Raw genomic sequence first — 16,162 nt, 5'->3', positions numbered from 1 at the left:
AATATTTTTTATGAATAATTCAAATAGAATAGATGTTTCACAAAATTGATATTCTAAACCGTCTTACATAATTTTTTATGTAATTTCTATCCATGAAATTTCGCTTTAAATATCGATATGATTACCATTGTTTTATAGATGTGATGGTATATGTGTCGACCGGTTACGCAAGTGTATATTGTTTTAATTCTATAGCGATTCTTATCATACTCACGTGATGTGTTTAAATTAAATAGAAAATAATTTTATTAATGATAATTTTTATATAAGCCTAATTCTATTAGATTTTTTTTTTCAAGTTTGTGTGAGTCTTATTTACCATGCACTTATATAAAAGTAAATATATGATGGAGTATAGATATTTGATTTTTTTTAGAAAAAATAATATATTTAAAAAATTAAAGATAATTGTGTAGAACAACAGAAATATAGAAACAAATTTATAAGATTGAATTAAAAGAAAATCCTTCACTTTCACTGTGAGTAGACAAGACAAAAACTTGTGTGAGACGGTCTCACGGGTCATATTTTGTGATATTGATATCTTATTTGGGTCATCCATGAAAAAATATTATTTTTTACTGTGAATATTGATAAGGTTATAAAGATTCGTAAAAGACCTACCGAGTAGACTATCACTCACAAACGGACACTACTCACCAGCTTGATCTGTATACCTATAATTTTTTGCGGGTTCTCTACGAATTCACCGAATTTTCTAATTACTTTTCGACGATAATCACTCTCAAATCTTTTTCTCCTCAAACTATATTTCTTGTCTTCTTCTACGCCGCGCCATTGTGAATATACTCCGGCCCTTTTAGTTATATTCATGGCTGGTATAGTATTGTTCATGGTTCTCTTCTTGGCCATGGCTGGCCAGTTAAGTAAGATTTTTCTCAACCCATTTTTAGGAGCTTGCTAATTTCTCCACTTTTTTCTTCATCTGAGGGGTGTGACATGACCTTCCGTTTCACCTCTTGAAAATGCTGAGTTTTCTCAGAAAGATCTGTTAATTTCCTTTTATATAACTTGTTCTTTCTATCTAGGGAAAGATAAAGCATGTTTTTTTTCACAAATAGTGATGTGATCCTGATGAAATGGATGAGCAGGGTCGGGTGTTCCATTGGATCAAATCAATAATTTTTAGTGTTTAAGAATTTGAGTGAACATAATGGCTGCTATAGCACCTGCAAACAATGAAAAGAACTCGTGAATGGGCGCCAGAGGGATGTCTGGCGTAGCCACTCCGATGCTAAAGTCAGCAGGTTTTCAGATGAACACAAGCAATTATTTTAGGAGAAATATGTAAGTGCTTGAGAGTTAAGGATTTCAGAATCATTAAATGAGAAGTATAACTGCTATTTATAGTAAAAAAGGAGGTAGGTACCTCGATTCCAGTGCCAGCTACTAAGTATGGCAAGTCGGTTGCCCATACTATAGCTTCTGATGACTTCTTAAATACTCCAAATCCAAGTTTCGCTGACAGATTAGACATCCTGTATAAATCATACTCGAGTGTAGTGCAATTCTCGAGGTGGCCCGGATGATAAGATATCCGGGCATACATCTAACGGCCCGGGCTATCTGGTGATTAACCGGGCAGAGAAGAAATGCCCGGGATTTTGAGGAAAGTGCCCGGTACACTGGCTTTAACCTGGGCCATCAAGTAATAATCCAAGTTGATGATGATCCGGACCCTTACGAGGGTATCAAATAGTATGGCCATTTCTTTTTTTTCCCCCTTACTGAAGCCTGGGAAGCGGTGAAGTAAACCTCCCAAATCTTATGACCAAGTTTCGAGATTGTCTATTTCCATTTCAAGATTTCCTATCCTTGAGAAGAAGAAAAATCTTTTATTCTATTTTTGAAAAGAAAGTACGTTAATTTTGCAATGTAGGCGCCACTTGGTGCATTTGCAGAGATGGGATGAGTGACGCAGTCCTGCAAAAGACTTTGGACTATGCATGTGGAGCTGGGGCGGATTGCAATCCGATCCATCAAAATGGACCCTGTTTCAGCCCTGATAATGTTAAGGCTCATTGCAGTTATGCAGTGAACAGCTATTTCCAAAGAAATCGACAAGCTCTCCCATGGTCATTGTTACTAACGTTGTTCGACGGATGTAAGTGTATATAACAATATTAGTGTAAAATATAAATTTGTGTTTTATCAGAATTAAATGTTGTGCCAAATGTTACAACATTGAGACAACATGCAGCGAAATATTAAAGTTTGTAACACAAATTCACTTTAAATAAACAGATTGACAAGATTAAATTTGCACAAGTATTCTCAAGACAAAAATTAATCACTAGAAAACCGAAACGTCTACACAAAAATCAATCACTAGTGATCAAGACTAAAATCAATTTCCTCAACATGTTGAGAAAATTAAAGCTTTCTAAAACCAAGTAATCAGAATAAATTTATTCAAGAAAACAACAAAACTGTGAGCCAAAAACTAAATCAGCAAAACGATCTCCAACCAACTTCGTCACGGATGTTGTCTGCAGATGTCTCCAACATTCAAGGCAACACGCGATTTCTGTACTCTTCAAAACAGCACGTCCATTGCGTATCTATTTGATCGAGAGAATAGAGTATATGATTGATCTTCGGTCACCCCTAATGACTATCCTCCTCTTCTCTTATTTATCAAATTCCTTGCTATCAAATCTATAAGATAAGGAAGGTTTAAAATTTGATTAGTAAATCAACTGCACTTTTAAACATCATACCATATCATGATAAAACTTATCATACTTATCTCATTATCTAGAAAGACAAAATATCAATAAATAATTTATACAATCAACTCAACAAAGAAAGATAATATTAGGGAAATATTTAAGATAAGAAATTATATCACTTAAATAAAGAAAATAATATTTTCTTTGGTCATCAATTCTGACCCAGTGAGTGAGTACTATATATTGACCCACTTAACAAATGACAGTTATTTCCCAGCATTGCATATCATTAGATATATTGTTTTTCATGCAAAATATGTCCAAATCCAATCTTGAGATCTAGAATAAATAAAAAAGAAAAGTAAAGAAATACGATGTATATATCAGTCATCTTAAGAAAAAGCCCAAAAAAATTTTTTTGGGAGAGTGAGTTCCAAATTACATGCATTGGAAAACTAGATCTGGATCGAGATTATTTTTCTTGTATGGGTTATCTTTACTCTTTTGCAGGATTTATAGGTGCAGCTGGCTGTACGTATCCAGTTAGTGCAAGGTAACTTTTGAACGTTTTGGAAATATGTATGTTAGGATCAGCTAGGAGATGCTTATACGTATAGTACAAAATCAATTAAAAGTCATTACAGCGTAAGTTAAATGCGGTGTGGTGTCAATTCTGTGATTACGACACTTCAGTCTGTACGTCGATTATGTCTTGGTTTTCAGAACCCTTTTCTATATATCACACGACAACAAAAAAACCCAAAATTGGCCTCCACCCCCTCATTTGCAATTGGTCCATTTTGGCCTCTTCATGTGGTGGATTGGAATCAATGGTCTGTGAGATCATTCTTATTCACAATAGCAATGTTGGAATGACGATAGGTCCACCAAGGAAGAAATATTTCTTGTGTGGATAGATGCATGAAAATTTGCATGAATCCTACAAGAAATACTTGTACCTTCCATGTATACATCCCGACTCCTGCAGTCTTATTCTATTTTGTGCAAAATCCCCTAAATGATTTTAGAGTTGGAGTGTCATTCTTAAAGGCCCCGGATATTTTCTACTACGGTTAATTTAAACTCATTTGTTGTACGTATCACATTCTAATTCCCTTAGCCATGATGAATTTAAACTCATTGATCTCATTCGTTGAATCACGTTATAATGTTGTCGATTTAAATGAGTGGTATAAAAAGATTGATGCTTATTCAGCTTGAAGATGAACATGACTTGGGTTCTTCACCTTAATAAAATCTAGCATGATTAGGAACTTGGTCGATTAGCGATGAACTTGAGAATAGATCTTATGCATTTGGGATGTATGGGATTATGTGTTCGTAACTGTGCCATATCGATGGGTCACAAGCACATGGTTTAATTTCCCTCCATATGTAGATGAACGTCTCTCTCATTTCCTAACCTCGATGCTGAACTTATTTAGTTCAAAACAGTAACTTACGTGCGACACCAACTATTTGTTCGTTTGTCTAGTGCTACGTCTGTGGCCGCGACAAATGGTGGCTCGCCTCTCGTAACAATCTCTCCCAATGGGGTACTAGGAGGGCCGAACAACGGATTGAGCCCTACGGGATTCAACACCAATGTGGGTGATGGTGGAAATACTCGGCTCCGAAAAAGCATCATATCCTCCAAAATGCTTGCATTTTTTCGGGACTTGTTTTCTTGTGGGGTTGAAAACGATGGCGTTTACTGGTTCATTTTCAAGATTTTCAGAAGTGATGATTTTGAATGTGTAGTTTTATTAAAAAAAAAAAAAAAAAACCAGAGTATCGATCTAAAGACAACTTTTGTTTTTGTTCTTTTCTTTTCTCCATTGTAGCATATAAACATTATGGCTTTTGATTCCCTTGTGAATTCAGGCTGGCAGCGGGATCCATTTTTCGGACCATGCATATGCTTAATGCAATCCTGAATCCCAGCATTGCGGATACCCTTATTATGCATATTGGTTCTCGGTGTATGTAATTTTTCTTTAACAATTACATGCATCATTGGAGCATATACAAGTGTATAGCTCATTATCTGCATAACAAATTAATGGCTATATCTACAAACAAGCTTACAGAGGCACTTTTGGTCATGTTAAGGCTAGAATATTGGCTATTCTATGACAGCATGCTCGCAATGTCAGAATATTTGACTTTAACAATCTATAATGTACCTGGAACGTATTTATATTGAACTATAATTGTGGTTGCCTCGGTAAGGATCCTCCCAGTTTATGTTAGTTCTACGATGATTTTATAGTGCAGTCACCAATCACCATTGTTTCATTCATCATCGCGTTAGACAAAATTGCTATTATATTTTATAGTAAATACCAAAAGCAGACATTTGGCATATGACTATAAAAAGTCAATTATTCTTTACTTCATCGTACTAACAAGTCAGGAAGATGTATAAAACATCCAATTCCACTTGTATCGAGAAAAGAGTTTATTTTCACCAACATTTCCCGTTATGTACAGAAACAATTACCGTTCCATTGGCTATGAGCCGTTTCATGTCAACATAATCGCCATACCATCGGATTTTAGCCAATCACATTCCATTTTGTACATAAACTTGTAAGAACATGGAGCTGGAGCAGAGGTAAGACATTCCGACTGCACTATATTACTTTTATGAGCTTTCCGTCGAATCATGATCTAGATATAAGTAAACAAATTAACAATAAAAGTGCAACTGTTTTGCTAGATTTGAACAGCTAAAAGGTGTGTGAACTACATTTATTATCACGACAGAACAAGTAAATTAAGGGTGCCACCTTTCATTATTTGAACTCCTTGCCAATTCAAGTCATCCCTTTTGTTTTCTGTCAAAACTTCTACTGCTGCTCTCTGTTGCTGAAGCAGCCGCAAGGTCCACAATCCTTTCACAGTCAATCTTGGTCGTCTTGTAACTCAGCTTGATTCCACTTTGCAACCACGACCTTACACAAAGCAAAGCTTTTGTATCGCGGTGGGGTATAGAGAACTTTTGCTGATCGATTTCATCCCCCCTACTACAAAATATGTCTTCAGGAGGCACGGCAGTTGATTGCACGGCCAAGAAATCTCGAGCCATTAAAGATAGCCTTGGATATCTTGGACAATTCACCTTCCACCACTCGAGAACATCTGTTTGTATTGGAGCAGGTTGCTCGGATAAATATTGGGTAAGCTCATCTGTAGCAGAGTTCAAGCTCGCCCTTCGTTTCTTACGAGCAATTTCCTCAGCAAAAGAAGCGCTCCCATCGGTTTCCAGCTCTTGAGTAGTACTGTATGGATTGGGAATAGATGGAAAATATCGACTGGAATAATTCCTACTGAAATGATTTCTTGCCTCCTCCATATAGCTTTCAGAGTTGAGGCTTTCGGGAATGAGCTCAAGTTTTATTCGTGGATCAAGAACTGCAGTCATGTATATGAATACATTGCAAACCTGGTCACTGTAATTTTGCGCCTTGATGCACATTTCTTCAGCAGCACTCTTGAGCCAATCAGGGCTTTGCCTGGAGTCTTTGCACAATGCAACCGTCTCAGAAATATTCTCCATGAAGAAGAGAACCAGTCCAATGGTCAGTTCTTTATTTGTGCATATGTTATTAATGGTCTTATAAAAGGGTTCAAGATATTTATGCATAATTTTAACCACATTTTGCTCGGCAGAATTCAGAAGCAACCTACTACCCAGTTGTTCCTCGTACTTTCTGATAACAGTTTCCATTGACTTACCAGCCTGAAAAAAAAAAAAAGCCCCTTCATTGAAAACTAACCCTCAAAGGATATTTTTCTGCTCTTTTTTCCATCAAAAAATTTTGTATTTCAGAAGAAATGGTCGTCTCTTCAGGACTATAAATTCAACATTGTTCAGCAACACTGATTTAAAGTTCTTGAAATGTTAACTTTATGAATACAGGTAATAGTATCCAGAGCGCTACATCATCCAGCTCTACTCACTTGCTAAAAAGGAACCAACCAGATGAAGTCAGTGTTTGAGCTATTTCATATTACAAATCCTAATTCCTATAAAAAAAAATATTACAAATCCTAATAACTATAGACAAGCAAGAATAAGAATGGCGACCAGTTTTGCAAGTTTTTGTGACCTGCAGATTAGTACCTCAACTCTGGCATAACTAGTAGCACTAGTACATCACAAAGAACAGTTCACGGTAGCTTCTTGTCGGATCTCTCCAGAACTTAGAATAATTTTATAATTAAACAGTTGTCTGAATATGAAATTAAGACCAAACACTTGAGGGATAAAAGAAAGTGAGAGGACAACATTACTGAACTACAATAATAAGGAACAAAGACAGTGAGAGGACAACATCACTGAACTAAAATTTTACTGCAAACTTCTCTTGCTTATTCTATGGCTATCAATCTAAACAGTGCCACTGAATTCAATTTTCATTGACTAAGAAGACACAGCAGTATGTACCTTGAATGCAATATCAAGCATTTGGTAGCTCCCACTCCACCTAGCCGAGGCATCAAGAGGAAACTTCCAGTTCCCTTCTTGGTATGCCATAGTAAATTGCACAAAAGCATCAGAGATTTCCTTTGATGAATTTAGTTCCAGCACAAACTCCCTAATCTTCAAAATTACAGACTTTGTAGTACTTAGTCCATCAACTATGATTGAATTCAGAGTATGAGCAGCACAAGGGATATAGCAAAAGGCAGGCACTTTCTGACTGTCCATATCATCTTTTAGTGTATGGCATGCTTGCAAAGCACTAGGACTATTATCATGGGTACAAGAAAGAATTTTAGACTCAATACTTGTAAAGCCTCAGAACTTTCAACTAGAACATAATAAATTTCAGGCCCTCCACAGGGACTTGGAATGTGACAAATATCAAGGAGAACTTTCTTAAAGGACCAGTTTTCGTCAATCCATTGGCACGTAATCCCCATGTACAGAAGTTGTTCGTAGGAAGTCCAGAAATCAAGAGAAACAGAAACCTTGGGAGGAACTTGCTCCACCATTAACCTCACCTCTTCTTGCATGCTTCTGAAAATTTCAAAGATAACTGTTTGGAACTTTTCCACAGGCCAAAGTTCCGCCAATGGATTAAGAAATTTAAATGCATTTGTCAGCCACTTCTCTGCAGAAGTAGTCGTGGGAAGAGATGCTGAAATGAGCCACTTAATGAGCAACCAGTTCAAATGATCCAGCTCCATTGAAGGTGACTTAGCATGAGTCGGAGGCTTCTTAGCAACTGTCACAAGCTGCAGAGTAGGACTGTTGGCAAAATCCCCTATTTTATCATAGCCTGGATGTCGATTGTTGAGATGCCTACCCAAATTTCCTTCAGCACAGAGAGTCAGGTTGTCAATATTAAGGTACCATTTCCAGTTAAATGCAAAATTTGTGATGGTAGCAAACCAAGGTGATGTGCTGGTTGGATTAGCAGGAAGAATAAAAATCCAATCATAACTTGGAAATTAATTTGAGTTCAAATCTCAACATCTATTTGAACTTTAGCTGATAACACACCATTCACATTGATCCTATGGCAGAAGTACTCAAAATGCCTATGCTCAGATGACAGCTGATATCTGGTTTAGTTAATGAAACATAGTTTTCAATGAACTGAAAAAGGATAACGACAGTTGAGAAATTAACCAGTTGCAGTAGAAATAGAATAGCTTTGTCCACAAATTTTGCACCTTCGACTCTTTCCATCTAGTGCTGTTTCAAAATACTTCAGATGGACTGAAGTCATGGTCTTTCTCCTGTTCTTTGACATGAGAACAGTACTTCCCTTCTCTTCCGAACGTAGCTCTGTATCCACTAGATCTATGTTGGAGATTATTGTGTTCATTATTGTCCCAGGCTTGGGATCCGAATCTGCTATATTCAACAAAAGAAATAATGGTTTTAATAGAAGAGGGAAAAAAACGTAACTGTGAGGTAAGAGCGTAAACTGGAAATCCAAGTGTCCGAATTGTTATTCCACTCCAATATAGCAAGGTTACCTTTAAAGTCAAACCATAAGAAATTAAATCCTTTCTAATGACTTCAATTGCGAATTCACATCACCCTCTCCAATAAACTAGTTTATACCCATTCAAATCTATAATTTATATGTACAAGTTCCACCTCGCATTGCCTGCTTTATATGCCTCAAAATCCAATTATCTTTACTATTATTGCAATAATTTCTTACGATGCCCCAGATATAGTGTATCAGACAAAAAAAGCACTTGCTTTAGGGAAGTTAGAATAACAGAACTCAGAGACGAGGATGAAAGTTCTCGAGTCATTGTTGAGATTATTATTAAGTAGTTCTGACATCATTATACAGGAATCTTCTTTTCATTATTTTCTTATTGTAGCACCATCGAAACATGTTAACACCAAAGGCAACGACTTTATGATCCAAGGATGAGTAATGTAATATAAGCTTAACACATATCAACATCAGGAGCATTCGAACAAGTTGCAATTCTTTGGCAAATCGTTCAAATATAATCTTTGTAACCCACGTCCACATTAAGAGAAAATGCTAACCTCTTAAGCTTTGATTGGTATCATTTCCATACGAATCATTGACGCTCCAATCCATCACAACATTAGCAGCAATCTTTCCACCCACTATACCTGTCTGAATTAAAACCCACAACTGAAATCATTAAACAGCTTAATATCTCACAATTCTCATCAGTGGACTGACCCAAATAGCGCACTCAGGTCATCAGCCGATCAAAATGAAATCTTTTAAAATTTTCAATCAATCGTTTAAAAATGCAAACTTTTGGCCTCCGCTCAGCCCTTAATTAAATTCCAGGCTGTTCCAGGTTCTCATCTTATCTTATATTCCAAAAGACAGACAGACACAGAATCCTACCTGAACTCATACTCACCTGCTCAGAAACGGATTGAATTAGACAGATTCAGGGAAAATTAACAAGAACGTGATATAAAACATTGATCCAACAATCTAAGCGGAAATCGGAGGAAAAACGGCGCAGCAGTTGTACAGAAGTCAAATCAATCCAGTAGAAGGGGAATCAGGTGGAAGGAAATATGATTAGAAAGAAGAAGAAGAAATGGGCAAAGAAAAATGGAGGGAATCGGAGAATGAAGTCGTTGGGATTTTTAAATAGAATTTTGAAGCTAAGCTGAGATAGTTGCCTCAGAGAGAGCCAGATCTGAGCCGCCGCCGAAGCCGTCCAACTTCCCGGAATTTGGCCTTTCCCAAAAAAAATTATTTATTTTTCTATTTATAATTATAACTATTGAGAGTAAATGATAATATTGGTTACACGTCTATTTTATATTATTATTATTATATATAATATATAATATAATACCTAGTAATCGTGACACAAATATTATATTTTTTATCTAATAAAATACAATGAGAAATTCCTATTATCGGTTATTATTACATAATTTCAAGTGAGCCCACACGTAAAATTTAAGCCGAAACACTTAAAATCAAGGTTCAATAAAATCATAAAACATTTGTGACAACTCAAAGAGATGCGACACGATTCATTAAATATTATATTTTATTATAACTATGAGTTGAATCGATCGTCTCACATGACACATACTTCAGTTAACTATGTGCACATCTACATTATACATATTCACTACAAAAAATTAAATTATTTGATACATCATATGTCTTATTAAATCATCTTATAATTCAATCATTTAAAAATTAAAAATTAAGATAACTCCTAACAATATCATATTTTCTTGAATGGCTCTTGTTGCATAAAGATTATTTATTACGATTTATCTAACTAATCAAAATTTTAATCAATCTGCATTAAATAATAGTGATGGTGCTTCTCATCATCATAAAAAATATATAAAATGTGATAAAAACTACAAAGTATTAATAAAAAAAAAACAATTTAAGAAAATTTTACTTTTCATAGAACATAAATTATTTATAAGTTGATAAGCAAATTTAATTCGATAAATTTAAATAAGAGTAAATCTTCTACACATTAACTTGATTTATATATAAAATAAAAAATAATATTTTTTTATGAATAGAATATATTAAAATATATGAAATAATCATATAATTTTTGTCTTTAAATAAATACCCACACATTAGATAGCCAAGAAAAATAAAAGGAATAAAAGAAAGTCAACACACACACACACACATGAATAACTTTGGTAATGAGTTAATTTTGGCGTACGACAATGGCAAAAGATCTCATCTCGCATCTTAATCATCCATTGATTATCGGCAGAAAATTGCTGTCTCTCTCTCTCTCAGATTGTTTGTAGAAGACTTGGGGGGAGAGAAGGATCGTTGCTGTATTGGGAGACATGGGTTGCTCGTTCTCGGGTTTGAACGCCTTGTACGACGCCGTTAATGGTGGGGGAGACGTTTGGATCAACGAGAACCGTTTCAGGGTTGTGAGGCAGCTGGGGGAAGGTGGTTTCGCCTACGTTCTCCTTGTCAAGGAGGTTCTTGCTGAGCCTTCGAGCACTGGCATTGCGAAGAAGATCAAGGACCCTTCACACATTTCTGGTACTCACTGTTCTGTGATTGAATTATTTGTTTTTTTTTGTTATTATGCCTTTTACTTAGTTAAGGTCGGGATCTGTCAATTTGGGATTGATTGGATTCGCAAGTTTTGATTTGAGTTACATGGTAAATGTTTTTTCCTTGTTAGTGAGATGTGGTTCCGAGTTCTGAAATTCGTTGGTAAATGGTCTGATTCAATGTCATCTTCTTTTTGGTGGTGGAACTGAACTGGAAATAGTTAGTCTATCTACGCTAATAGTGGTATGACTTCATTAAATTTGCTCAAACTGATGAATTTTATCAATGCATAAAAGTATTATTCATCAAAAAGAGATGATACAACGGTGCCATATTAATACTAGGCTGATCGGTGAATTTTCAGAATTTGCACTTGATGGCCTGTCCTTCAAATAAGCATATGCAGATCTTGCTCGCTTGCTAGTCTATTCTGGAAGATGTTGATAGGAGCGGCCAAATGCATTAGTTCTCGGGGCTAGGGATCACATTTATACTTTTTCCATTAACGAGCCTGTGGATCAATTATATATGCAATTAGCAAAACCTAGCAAGGGTCTGATGATGCTTTCAGATTCAAGATGATATTGCCTCTGATATAATTACAAAAGCTATATATTTATATAGAAGATAAGTACATCAAGTTACAATTTCAGCAGAGATTGTTGTAGTATATTTTTGGTGGAGAAAAGAGTTACTATTAAGCCAAGGAGTTACAATGCAAGTGATTCTGGTGAGTTTCTGATGGTTGTTGAGTTGTGTCAAAAGATCGTTTTTTTTTTTTGAGAATAAAAGTTAGCTTTAAATTTATAGAGGTTTGTCATCAACATAGAATAGAGATGAAATGGGACCCCGAAGTACTCATACTTGTAAATTAGTTAATGCATCTTAAAGAGACAATATAATGGTATTAGAAAAAACTTCGAACAGAAAGAAGCAAACGAGGATTACCCTAAGGATCACTCTTGCCATTTTGCAACGTATATCTGCTGGAAAGCTTTCTTGTGATGTCAAAATGGTTGCAGGGTGAGGAAGGAAGGAAATCATGAGAATCGGGCATTTGCCAACATTTTTATTGCTTTTTTCTTTCTGATTTCAGAAGCGATGATCATTTTGAGCCAAATGAGACTATATAATTACCTGATCGGTACTCTTCTGGATCGTTTTATTTGCAGATGATGGAACATACGCAATCAAGAAAGTTCTCATTCAAAACAATGAACAACTGGACTTGGTAAGAGAGGAAATTCGTGTTTCATCTTTGTTTAGCCACCGCAATCTGCTTCCTCTTCTTGATCATGCAATAATCGCAGTCAAGGTAATTTCTCTTTGATCATTTTTTCCCAAGTCGTGTATTAACTCTTTCACAACAGTAATATAGTGTGTTTAATTTTGTAATTAAGTGGCTTACACATGTCTGGGGTCTATGCATGGAATAGTTACCTCTACATGCTCTTGGAAAAAAATATGCAATGATGAAATGCACTATATATCTTTGTTGTTTCACAGAATGAGGGTGATTGCATGGATAGTTGGCACATCATTTGTGGAGAAAAACAGCAATCTTTTGAAGACTTACTATTTTCTTTTCTATTATTGAGCCTTGGGCCATCACAGACCTTAAAGGAGCAAACTTCTATTTTGTATTGATGCTGAAATTATAAACAGCCCAAAAAGCATATGTATGATCAAACAATTCTTTTGAAAAGTCAATTTGGAAATATCCTGCTAATATTTTCTGAAGTATAACATGCATAAGAACATGGTTGTTGAATTTTATTTTGGATGTCTACTTAAACGTGCTAGTTAGTTTCTGCATACTAAGTTCATTATTCATCATCAGATTGGTTGTTTATATCAAAATATCTTTGTAATTGGTCAGGTTACACAAGATCAATCCTGGAAAAATGAAGCGTACTTACTGTTTCCCGTCCATTTAGATGGAACATTATTGGATAATGCCAAAGCTATGAAAATCAAGAAAGAGTTCTTTTCTACCTCAGATGTGCTTCAAATATTTCGCCAGGTAGATAATGAAAATACTCCTGCCTTATAGGTTTGATGGACTGTGCTTGCAACATGTACAACTAATGAGCTTACGATGCACATGAGTTGTTTTTGTGCTTGTTGATAAAGATCTATTCACTTTTCTTCTAAGGATATGTTTGAAGCAACATTTTCTGTGTGTAATTCCAAGTGTTTCAGTCTCATGACGACACAAGTGGCACTATTTTTCTAGTGGAAATTTATATTTGTGCTGCATGTCTGTTTAAGTCTTGTGGCAATATGCTACATAGGTACTATGAACTTAAACCACTACTTTTGAATCAAAATATTTCCTTTGCATGTCTTTATCAGTGGCTATAGTGTTTTTCTATGTAGAGGCATAGCTGCTTATGTTATGTTTGTCTTAAATAATCAAACTTCTTTTGTGGTATATTCCAACATCTGTCTCCTTTAAACATGCATGCTATATGGGCATTTTTAAGTAAACACAAATTTTGAAGTGAAATAATACTTAAATTTATAGATGTTACGGTGACTATGGTCGGAGGTTTCCTGAGCAGTAAATTATTGTTCTAATCTACTTTCTTGCTCAAGAATGATTAAAATTACTGAAGAAACTGTTAATCAGCTTTGTGCAGGACTTGACCATATGCACAGTTTTGATCCTCCATATGCCCATAATGATATCAAACCTGGCAATGTCCTTTTGACCCACAGGAAAGGAAAGACACCTATAGCGATATTAATGGATTTTGGAAGTGCTCGTCCTGCAAGAAAGCAAATTCGTTCTCGTTCTGAAGCACTACAATTGCAGGTTCCTTTTAGAACTTCATATATTTCATGGATTTATATCATTAGCTTCATGTCGAAGGCAGTGCTAAAAGCCCAAATTACTCATTGATTAGTATGGCTAGGTCATAATTGCAACTGCTTATCAGACATCAATACCACCCAGAATGAGCGGTAGTCAATAATAGTTTTGCAATAAGTTGTACTGTATTTTGACTATACTTTTGTAGATATGTGAATTAGTATGAATATGTACAACTGCTACATTTTCTAACTGTATGATTTGAAGTACGAAACTGAAAATAACTATCGAGTTTTAAAATATCAGTTCCACTTGGCAGAAAGATAAAAGCAGTGCAACTAATTAGCAAGAAAAAGTTCAGGTATGAAGTTTGAAATGAAGGGAGAGTGGGAGAGCTCCAAAAAGGTTCCAAGGAAAAGAAATGAGTGTGTGTGTGTGTGTGTGTGTGTGTGTGAGAGAGAGAGAGAGAGAGAGAGAGTTTTTCATAGTTGGTTTGTCAATCTATCTCAATGTGCCAGGTTTGCATCTCGGGCCTTTTTTTGTGGTTAATCGGGATATTTTGATTTGATCTGTATTTGTTTGTTACATAGGAATGGGCATCTGAGCATTGTTCAGCTCCTTTTCGTGCTCCTGAATTTTGGGATTGTCCTAGTTATGCAGACATCGATGAGAGAACTGATATCTGGTCATTAGGCTGCACTTTGTTTGCAATCATGTAAGAATGTTTTCTTCATGTCTGGGAACTTTTCATCTTATTTTTGAAGAAACCTAATGTCTCCTTGTTCGTGAGCTATGCTCATTGTGAAACCACTATGATCATCATTGATATTTTTGCCAAACAGTAGAGTATCAGATTTTGGGTTTAATCCCAATTTCCCAGAGAATTTGAAAGATATTAATATCTTAAGAAGATTATTAGAATGTAATACGAGTGAAGGTTTTTAACTCTGTGCATAGAAAATTTTTGCCATAGAAAATTTTTGCCAATCTTAAATTGTATTGCTGTAAGTTTAAGAAGCGAGTCAAAATTGGATGTGTAGATGCTGCTAGGAAATAAATATAACAAATGCAACATTTATGTGGGAGAATTAACTTCTCTATGGCATTTGGGTCACTTCATTGATAGGTTGCTTTTGTATTAATCAAGTTAAATACAGTTTATCTTGTAACGAAGTTGTCTAGTTCAGAGGTACCTCTCATCTCCTTTTATTCTCCTTATTCTTATATTCCTACAAAAAAATTTCAAGGATCTAAAAGACCCCCAGTTTCTTTATTGTGTCTTTAATAGGCTCTCTACCAGCTTGTGGTGTTTGCAATTTTTTTAGGTCTTTTGCTTCATATATGAACGCATTTTGTAGGTATGGTGTATCTCCATTTGAATTTGCACTTGGAGAATCCGGTGGTAGCTTGCAATTGGCCATTGTAAATGCCCAAATAAAATGGCCAACTGGACCTACTCCTCCTTATCCAGAGGCATTACACCAGTTTGTAACATGGATGTTGCAGCCTCAACCCGCTGTTCGACCCTGCATTGGTGATGTTATCATTCATGTTGATCGGCTGATCTCAAAATTTTCAAATTGAAGGAATAGAACTGGACAACTGTTGGTTTTTGTATCTCATAATGTCGGGTTGTACTTTGTAGAGTTACATAACTGTTAATTATTTGTTGGGGTGCATTTCAGATGTGCTGGGATAAGTTTTGGAAAGTCCGTTTCTTTAGCAACTCTATTTACACTCACACAAATCTATGCTATTAATTATGTATTCTTTCAAAAAAGAAAATTTAAGTATTTATAAAGGTAAAGATTAATCGAATGACAGCGTATGTTTTAAATCAACAAATACAGGACGATTACAAATTTGTAGTTCATGTCAAGGGTGAGCTAGTTTAGTCTCTTACGTTCACATCGGGTGACAGTTATTCGTTTCAGACTCGTTTATACTAAACAGTAAACACAACGGTACTCTAGGTGTTGTCCTACTTTTGCACCTTTTACCACTAATAATGGAGAATATGAGAATAAATATTCATGAAATATTGTTAAAATCAAATGGCATCTTACATAAAATGGCGAAGACAATGTATTGTTATATTCATCCCTAGAAATAGC

The 16,162-nt window shown here is 35.5% G+C and overlaps 2 protein-coding genes across 2 annotated transcripts; one reads left to right on the top strand and one right to left on the bottom strand.

Annotated features, from left to right (window-relative positions):
- Positions 1-5,311: 5,311 nt before the first annotated feature.
- Positions 5,312-9,915, bottom strand: LOC142556142 (zinc finger BED domain-containing protein DAYSLEEPER-like). Its single transcript, XM_075667427.1, is given in 7 exon segments — positions 5,312-6,438; positions 7,147-7,491; positions 7,493-7,513; positions 7,515-8,020; positions 8,338-8,562; positions 9,226-9,315; positions 9,563-9,915. Coding segments are annotated over 7 exon segments (2,118 nt in total). The 5' UTR covers positions 9,573-9,915; the 3' UTR covers positions 5,312-5,517.
- Positions 9,916-10,819: 904 nt separating this feature from the next.
- LOC142556141 (uncharacterized) lies at positions 10,820-15,811 on the top strand. Its single transcript, XM_075667426.1, has 6 exons — positions 10,820-11,218; positions 12,406-12,548; positions 13,113-13,256; positions 13,866-14,051; positions 14,639-14,763; positions 15,407-15,811. The coding sequence occupies exons 1-6, from the start codon at positions 11,014-11,016 to the stop codon at positions 15,630-15,632; spliced, it is 1,029 nt and encodes a 342-aa protein (XP_075523541.1). The 5' UTR covers positions 10,820-11,013; the 3' UTR covers positions 15,633-15,811.
- Positions 15,812-16,162: the final 351 nt, after the last annotated feature.

The sequence above is a fragment of the Primulina tabacum genome, chromosome 9 (genome assembly GCF_025594145.1).
Source record: "Primulina tabacum isolate GXHZ01 chromosome 9, ASM2559414v2, whole genome shotgun sequence".
Classification (NCBI taxonomy): domain Eukaryota; kingdom Viridiplantae; phylum Streptophyta; class Magnoliopsida; order Lamiales; family Gesneriaceae; genus Primulina; species Primulina tabacum.
The sequence above is the reverse complement of the archived record's forward strand: the minus strand, read 5'-3'. Positions and strand labels throughout refer to the sequence as shown.